Here is a 9,207-nt window from a genome sequence, read left to right as displayed (position 1 = left end):
TGGATGAGTTCCAAACATAAACACAGGGAGAGAGAGTTATATCCACATTAATGGGAACATTCATTTACTCTTTTCTGTGGGCCCTAGAATTCCAGCTAAGTGGATCACAAAAACGTAGTTCGGCTACTGGGTAGGAAATAGACGTGTAAATTTTGTTATTCGGGCAGGGCAATTTTTCTCAGTATAAACAAACTATTGTCTTTCTAATCAGTCTATAATCCATTGTGGTCAGTCCAGTCAATTCAGAAACTCATACATTGCTTCATACCAAAAGAAATACACTTAGATTGCATTGTGGTGACTGACAATGATCCCCTCCTATAGCTGTATAACTCACAGAACATTATTATTTTCCAAATATCTATACAGCATCATATCTGTTTGGCAGATATAAAAATTCAGGTAATGATTGCTTGTTTTAAATTCAATGGGATATGCACTTCATAACTAGTTTTAGACATTGCATGCTAATCTATTACAGGGCCCCTACCAGGAAGGATGCAACATGAGTACAGAACGGGGGTAAAGAAAAGGAGATCTCAGCAGGGGTGATAGCTGGGAGCCTACAATGGCAGAGAGGGGAAAAAATCAGCCAATATTTCTGTTGCTGATCAACAACAACCACATTTATATAGCACCTTTAATGTAGGAAAATGTCCCAAGGCACTTCACAGGACTATATTCAGACAAAAATTGACACAAGCCAAAAAATGAGATATTAGGATATGAGGACGGGTGATTAAAAGCTTGGTCAAAGGGGTAGGTTTTAAGGAGGGTCTTAAAGGAGGAGAGAGTGGTGGAGAGGTTTAGGGAGGGAATTTCAGAACTTAGGGCCTAGATGGCTGAAGGCACAGCCACCAGTGGTGGGATGCAGGGAGTGGGGATCCACAAAAGGCCACAGTTGGAGGAATGCAGAGTTCTTGGAGGGTTGTAGGGAGATAGGGAGGGGCGAGGCCATGGAGGGGTTTGAATATGAGGATGAGAATTTTACAATTGAGGCACTGATGGACTGGGAGCCAATGTAGGTCAGCGAGCACAGGGGAGATAGGTGAACGGAACTTGGTGCAGGTTAAAATGCAGGTAGCATGGGTTTGGATGAGCTCAAGTTTATGGAAGATGGAAGATGGGCAGTTGGCCAGGAGAGCATTGGAATAGTCGAACCTGGAGGTAACAAAAGCATGGACAAGGGGTTTCAGCAGAAGATGGGCTGAGGCAGGGGCAGAGATGGGCGATGTTATGAAGGTGGAAATAGGCAGTCTTTGTGTTGGAGAGGATATAGGGTCAGAAGCTCACCTCACAGTCAAATAGGATGCTGAAGTTGCGAACAGTCTGGTTCAGCCTAAGACAGTGGCCAAGAAGGACGATGGAATCGGTGCCAAGAGAACATTTTGTGGTGGGGCCGAAGACAATGGCTTTGGTCTTCCCAATGTTTAATTGTAGGAAATTGCAACTCATCTAGGACTGGATATCAAACAAGAAGTCTGACAACACAGTGGCAGTGGAGAGGTTGGAGAGAGTTGGTGGTGATGTAGAGCTGGGTGTCATCAGCATAAACATGGAACCTGATATCATGTCTTCAGATGATGTCGTCGATGGGCAGCTTGCAGATGAGAAATAGAAGGAGGGTCAAGGATAGATCCTAAAAGAACTCCAGGGGTGAGAAGAGAAGCCATTGAAGGAAATTCTCTGGGTACGACTGGATAGGTAAGAGTGGAACCAGGTGAGGGCAGTCCCATTCAGCTAGACAACAGAGGAGAGGTGTTGGTGGTGGATGGTGTGGTCAACCGTGTCAAAGGCTGCAGACAGGTCAATAAGGATGAGAAGGGATGGTGCACTATGGTTACAGTCCCACAGAGGATGTTATTTGTGACTTTGATTAGGGCAGTTTTAATGCTGTTGCAGGGGCAGAAACCTGATTGGAGGGGTTCAAACGTGGAGTTGTGGAAAAAATGAGCACAGATTTGGGAGGCAACAACGCGTTCAATATCTTTGGAGAGGAAGGGAGGTTGGAGATGGGGCCGGTAGTTTGCAAGGATAAAAGGGTCAAGGGTGCTTTCTTTTAGGAGGGGGTGATGAAGGCAGATTTGAAAGGGAGTAGGGCAGTACCCGAGGCGAGGGAAACATATACAATATCAACTAGCACGGGGGCCAGGAAGAGAAATTGGATTATTAGCAGTTTAGTGGGAATAGGATCGAATGAGCAGGCGTTGGGTCTCATGCACAAGATGAACTCGGAGAGGGCATAAGGAGAGAAACTAGAAAAAGATGCGAGTTTGGGGCTAGGGCAGGGGGAAACCTTGGTGGGCAAAGGGAAGGGAGGGACGCAGTAGAGGCAGCTGAACGATGGTCTCAATCTTAGTAACTATCCATTGAGGTCTAAGGGTAAGTGTGGGTGGTTATTTGGAGGAAGGTTAAGGCAGGGGTGGACTCTGCTATGATGCCTCTAGAAGTTGAAAGCTCCTGATGCTCACTATTTATACTCCTAAGACTAGTTACTTGGGCAAAGTACTGGAGGGCAGCTGGTGTATCTACCCCAGTATGAATCAGTCTTCAGGGAAGGCAGGGTGTGAAATGAAAGAGAAGAAAATCTAATTAAATGGATCATGGGAACTTTCCCTCCTATTGGAGAATTCCTTTTATCTCCACTCTCCTCTCAACTCTTAGCTTTTCCATTCACATATTTTTCAAAATTCTCGCTTGGTGTGGAGCAGTTGAGTTTGACACACGTGTTAATGTGCTTCACATACCCGCAGTGATTAAATACCAAAACCATGTCGCCAGCCAGAGGGGAGGACAGGTCATTCGATAAACTAGGAAGGATTATCCCCGATTAGTCAGACTGGCCGCTCATTTCATTTTCTGGGAGGGTGATTGTTCTGTTTAAAGTGTGGGAATCCTGAACATTTTGAAAGTAGACCCAGAAACTATCTCCAACTTGTACCTGTAAAACTGCGGATTCGGAGGCATTTAAACTACCGTTGTGTATGAGCGCCAATCACTGTTTAAAGTTGTTTTTAGTGGGGAATAAGGAACCTTCCCCCAGCTGCAGGGAAATGGAGAAAGTCTGACTCCATCTTTGTGTTGAGTTTCTGTAGGGCTATTTTTCTGGATGGCTCTGTTTAAGTTTCTAGTTGGCTGTAGGGATCTCCTTGGACAGGGGCTGAGTTGGTTCCATCCCTTTTCTTGTCCTTGCTAACTATTGATTGTGACTTTGCTCCCTCAGTGTTCCAGTGGGTTAATTGTCACAAACCAATTGGCACTTCGACTTGTTCCATTTTTTACATTTTTACATTTTTGTGTTGGAGAGAAGAGCGTCCCGTTCCTCCCATTACTCACTCCTCTCGTGGATCAGTGAGACCGGAGACCTGAATTCATGGAAGCTCTAGGAATTAACCAGTTCCGTTTAGCTACTTATTAAAGAAAATCTTTCAGCCTCAGTCCTTTGTAAATCTTTCTATCTCCCATCTATCAATCTAACATATAAGATGATGGTAATCAAGATCAAACCTTTGCATAAGTTAACACTAAGTTTGATGAAGGAATTACACAGGACTTCTGAATTCTAATCCTATAGAGTCTGTTCCACACATCGCTGCTCATAGACACTCAGTGGGCTGCAGTATTTTGCGTGTTTTCAGTGTAACAGCCATCGCTTTTCTATCTATATTTAAAAGTCGCAGTTTGGAAAGCAGACGCCGTGAGGAGCTTCACTCCAAAGTGTGCCACCCTTGGCAGGTCGAACTGTTGCATGTGTCTCCTCCTGTTACACACTCGCTGCCCGGCTCTGCGTTCCTGCCAGGTGTGAAAGACAATTCCCCAATCGGATTATTTCTTTTTGTTGCATTCACCGTCTTCATTCACCTCTCCACATGGAAAGGGGACCGTCGGCCGAGGGGAACGCCACCGAGCTAGAGGAGCGGGCGGCTCAGGAAGGCAACGAGTGGATCGCAGCCTTCCTCTGTCTCATCATCATCCTGACCACCGCCGGCAATTTTCTGTTGATTTTGTTGATTTTTACACAGCGGTCTCTGCGCAACACTTCCAATTACTTCCTGGTCTCTCTCTTCATGTCCGATCTGATGGTCGGTTTAGTTGTGATGCCTCCGGCTATGCTGAACGAACTCTACGGAAAATGGGTGTTGGAGAGTGCCTTCTGCTCCATCTGGTACTCCTTTGATGTGATGTGTTGTAGCGCTTCCATCCTGAACCTGTGTGTGATCAGCCTGGACAGGTATCTTCTCATCATCTCCCCCTTGAAATACAAACTGCGGATGACTTCCTGCCGAGCTGTCTTTCTAATATTCACCACCTGGACCCTGGCCGCCTCGGCATCCTTCCTGCCCATTGAGATGGGATGGCATGAGATGGATTTTGACGCTCAGTCTTTCAACTCCACCCCTGAGGTGGAGATGGAGAAGGAAGCGGCTCAGTGTAGGCTCTTGGTTAGCCTTCCCTACGCTCTCATAGCCTCGTGTCTCACATTCTTCCTGCCTTCTGTAGCCATCTCCTTCACCTACTGTCGGATCCTGCTGGCCGCCAGGAAGCAAGCGGTGCAAGTGGCCTCTTTGACCACAAACGTAGCCACCACTTCTGATGACCCAGTGCAGGTAATGGAGCTTCTTTGAACAGTTCGCATGTGGTTTGCGTGGAGCCGCAGGTTGTCCTTACCGGGGACCCCGGGACAGCAGTAAACAGGCTTAGAAGATGGGGTGCCAGGCATGGGGCATCTCCCCACAGTGTTTAACAGGTTCAGACGGGGATTCAGTTCGGGGTTTATTCAACAATCAACAGCTGAACCCAGAGGATGAATGCAATGATGGGATGGGGGGAGGGGGTCTAATCTTAGGACTCTGCAATCAGATTTAGATCGATTCTGACAGGAACTTCGGACTGACCATTGGCGCCAGGCCGGAGCAGGAGCTTTACTTTCAGCACCTCAGACAGCGACCCGAATCTGCCCTCAGAGCGGCGGCTCCGGCTCCGGCCCCGGCCCCGTCCAGCTCACCCACCGCAGACTGGCACCGGGATCAGTTGCGGACCAGGAATCCCCTTTGCTGGACACTTTAAGCACAGGAAATTTGGGAAAATGACATCCCCCCACCATCGCGCCCACAGTTAAGTCTGACAACACAATATTCAAACAAATTTAGCGAAATACTCAACAATTTTAAAATCTATGTTTGTATTTTTTTTGGCGGATCTGCCAACTTTTTAACGCAATATTTAAAGTTAAAAGCTTCAAAGTAATTTTAATTTACAGAACCGACCAAACCTACCTCGCCCACAGATTTATTCTCCATATAAGTGACTGCATGAAACTCCAGCTAAAGGACATAACCCAGGACTGGGAATTGGACATGATTAGAGAGAACAGTCAGGTTTTTATTGTCTGTTTTTAATGCATTGTTTTATATATTGAAGCCTGGTTGGATTTCCCTTTGAAGATGTCCATGCCCAAAGCATTCATCGCTCAGATTCTGCCACTTCTTGTTTCCAGGTCCGGGGAGCTCCGAACCCATCAGCGGGAACCAGCGACAGTAGAAAATTTACAAACAAACACAGTAAAAGGGCTTTGAAAGCCAGCCTGACTTTAGGAATTTTACTGGGAATGTTCTTTGTGGCCTGGCTGCCGTTCTTTGTGGCCAATGTTACGCAGGTGAGCATGTTTCGGAGCAGAGGACGAGAAACACATCAACCCCCGCTGACTGGAACACCTCGATAACCTAAGCGGGAACTCTCATTTCAAAGTTGTTCTTGTGGCCCCTTTAACCAGTTGGCGTCCAGCCCATTCCATTCGATGGCCTCTTCACACTGACAGATGAAAGGGGAGGGGTCCTAAATGAAAATAATTGGACCAATCTTAACCCAGTTCCCAATAAGTGCGGGCCCAGAGTACAACACTGGCTACGATTTAGAGCTAAACCGCCAATCTCACTCAGAGAGGTTATTAGAGGGTGGTCAGTGCAACAAGAAACCCGACTGACTCACTAGTCAGTGACTATGGGAGGGTTTTATTGTGATATATCAGAGTGAACTTTACACTCGCCCTTTATTGTACTTCATCTGGGATTAATTTTGCTAGGATCAAAAATGAGAGAAATGTAATTCCTTAGCACTGAATAATTGCTCTGTGTATGTCTGTCTCCGTCCTTCTCCCAGCCTATGTGTGTATTTGTGTGTGTTTCTCCCTCTCGCTCTGTGACTGTGTTTGTGTGTCTCTCCCAGTGTGTTTCTGTTGTGTGCCCACCCGTTCTGCCTCTCTGTTACTGTCTCTGTCCATCTCTCTGTCTCTCTCGTTCTATCTTACTCTGCGTCTTTCGCTCTCTTTCATACATACAAAACAAAATTTCATATCGTTAGTGTTTCAAAAGACAAGGCGACATGATACTGAATTCTCAGTTTACTGAGCGATTTCCAAGTCTTCGCAGCCATATGTCAAATCTCGAGGTTTGATAATCATTAACAATTGTAATTTCTGCCTGAAATATTGAAAAGGATCCCCGGATCTCAATCTCTTTATTGCAAAGAACAAAATGTAAGATTTTCTGAAAAGACATTTCTAACTGCCCCAAATCACAGCAATTCCAGCGCGTAAGGTTCTCACTCTCTGGTATTCGTGGAACTCGCTGGGTTTGAGCAATGTGCTGTAAAGAGGCTACTCACTGTCATACCCAGATCTGGATGTTATTAAGCAGCCCATTTCCACCGCTTTATTTGCCTGATTAGTTCAGGAAAGTTTACCCATCCTAATTATTTTTGTTGATCCATTGCAGGCTGGGTTTTACGAATTTTGAATGAGTGCACATTATAATTTCAGCGAGATCCCAGTTTGCTCTCAGGATCATGAGCTGAAGCGACTTTATTTACTCTGTTGTATTTTGCCATTGCCTGCCCTTTAAATAGTTTGTCTCTTGCCTGCAGGCGGTTTGTGACTGTGTCCCAGCTCTGTTCTTTGATGTATTGACCTGGCTCGGCTACTGTAACAGCACCATGAACCCCATCATCTACCCTCTCTTCATGCGGGATTTCAAACGGGCCATGGCCAAGTACCTGCCATGTTGCCGGCGATGGTGGGAGCGACGGCCGAGTGTCGTGTCCTTCTCCATGAGAAACTCCAACAGTGCCCCTCGGCTGGGCCTGTCCCTCAGAAATATGCTGGCTCTACGGCCAGAAACGGACTCCGTTGAGTCTGTTATCCAGGTGAACGATCATATCCTCCTCCCGGCCGGCAAGGAACATAAGGTGATCGAGGACCGGCCCTTGGAGGCAACGGGGGCGGATTCATTGCATCTCTTTGAGATGGAGCAGACTGATCAGGAATTCCAGGAAAACCAGCTGAACACACCAATGGACTAGAGATATCACCCTTCATAGGGTGGAGATAGATGTCACCCAATGGACTAGAGACCGTAGTCCCTCAATAAACTATAATACTCGAGACAGCGGCTCCACATGGACTGGAGATAATGGTGCTCCATGAGCTGGAAACAGCGCTCCGGCTAAGGGCTGGAGACAGCGTCCCATGAGCGATCCCAAGGGCTGGAGACAGCGTCCCATGAGCGATCCCAAGGGCTGGAGACAGCGCCCCATGAGCGATCCCAAGGGCTGGAGACAGCGCCCCATGAGCGATCCCATGGGCTGGAGACAGCGTCCCATGAGCGATCCCAAGGGCTGGAGACAGCGCCCCATGAGCGATCCCAAGGGCTGGAGACAGCGCCCCATGAGCGATCCCATGGGCTGGAGACAGCGCCCCATGAGCGATCCCATGGGCTGGAGACAGCGCCCCACCTTTGGGATAAAGCTGGGAATCTTAGAAGTTGGATGAGTCAACCTCAGCTCCACATTTGGCAACGAACATTGAAAGAGTTTATGTGAAAATCATTACAATTCATTAATTCCTCAGATCTCACGGAAAACTTTAAAAAAATTCCTCGTGTAAAAACCACAGGAATAAAATGTAACCAGCGGGAGAAAACACAGGAACATGGAAATTGAAATAAACTGAAAATATCGGAAACACACAGCAAGTCTGAGAGACAGATCTGGTTTTTGTTGGACTGTGGTACACAAGGTGGCACCTTATCCTTTAATAATCTAACGCTGATATTTTTCTGGGTGAGAGAATTCGCGCTGGTTTTTCACGGTGGTTTTAAACATAATTAACATTTCACTCTTAATTTTTGAAATCCTAGCATCTCAGTTAGGTTCGTTCCGGATATATTAATAACTCACATGGATAGGTCAGTACAAAATAAACCAGGTAAAACCTGTTCATAAAAGGACAATCTGTCTATTATCCGTTCCAGCCTGTTCCCTCAGTAATATCCAGCGATCCATCATTATACTCGCAGGCAGGGAAAGTACAGAGAGAGTCCAGAAGTGCCGCAGCTTTGGGGGTAGAAAGTGTCTTTTTCTCATTCTTTAATGTTACTTTTCCTCCATTGTCCACACTTACCCATTCCTGATACTATATGCTGACAGAATATACATCACTGGGAAATATAGCCCACCCAGAGAATATCCCCCAGTAAGCTGAGCCAAACTACAATGGTGAATCATGTACATTGTGGTAATGCTAACAAAATGATTGTGTTTCTTGCAATGCCACTGTGCTTTATTGAGTTTACAAATTACTGTTCAGGGTATCAGTCCGATGTTCCTCTATCTGCTATTTAAACCCATTTATTTTAACACCACCGTAAAAATGTCAGACAAAAGACTGTCTCATGAATGTGTTAAACATTTGTCAACCTATCACCAACAGCAATTTCTAGTCTGATTTCAAAGTGAATCACTGGTACTGTAATACATACCCACTATTACAGTCATTGCCAGTGAGCCTTACCATCTTCATCCTCTTGACCTTATCTCATTTGCCATCTTGTACTTTCGAAGCCATATCTGATGTATTTTTTTTGAATCCCACAAGAGGTGGTCCATTCACATTCACAACTTGAGATTTATCGTGCTTGAGGGGAGGAATGCTGTTCTACCATCATTTCTCTTTATAATTTCTCATTAGACTTTTCTTTCTCTTTATCATTCATCAAATCAGAATTATTCTTCCCCTTCATTAATATGGAACTCTTCAAAATTAAAAGTGGATTAATGAGAAACGTTATACAGTTTCCTCTGAAAAGATATTAAATGCTTTCTGTGGAGGGCTGATAGTTAAGGGTGAAATGGACCTAAACCACTAATCAGATG

At 45.7% G+C, this 9,207-nt stretch overlaps 1 protein-coding gene across 1 annotated transcript; it reads left to right on the top strand.

Annotated features, from left to right (window-relative positions):
* The first annotated feature begins 3,869 nt into the window (after nt 1-3,869).
* htr6 (5-hydroxytryptamine (serotonin) receptor 6) lies at nt 3,870-7,356 on the top strand. The gene is made up of 3 exons (XM_067970052.1): nt 3,870-4,607; nt 5,498-5,656; nt 6,922-7,356. Exons 1-3 carry the CDS (start codon nt 3,870-3,872, stop codon nt 7,354-7,356), a joined length of 1,332 nt encoding a protein of 443 aa, XP_067826153.1.
* The last annotated feature ends 1,851 nt before the right edge of the window (nt 7,357-9,207 follow it).

The sequence above is a fragment of the Heptranchias perlo genome, chromosome 32, assembly GCF_035084215.1.
Source record: "Heptranchias perlo isolate sHepPer1 chromosome 32, sHepPer1.hap1, whole genome shotgun sequence".
In the NCBI taxonomy this organism is placed as follows: Eukaryota; Metazoa; Chordata; class Chondrichthyes; order Hexanchiformes; family Hexanchidae; genus Heptranchias; species Heptranchias perlo.
This window is presented reverse-complemented; position numbering and strand designations above follow the sequence as displayed.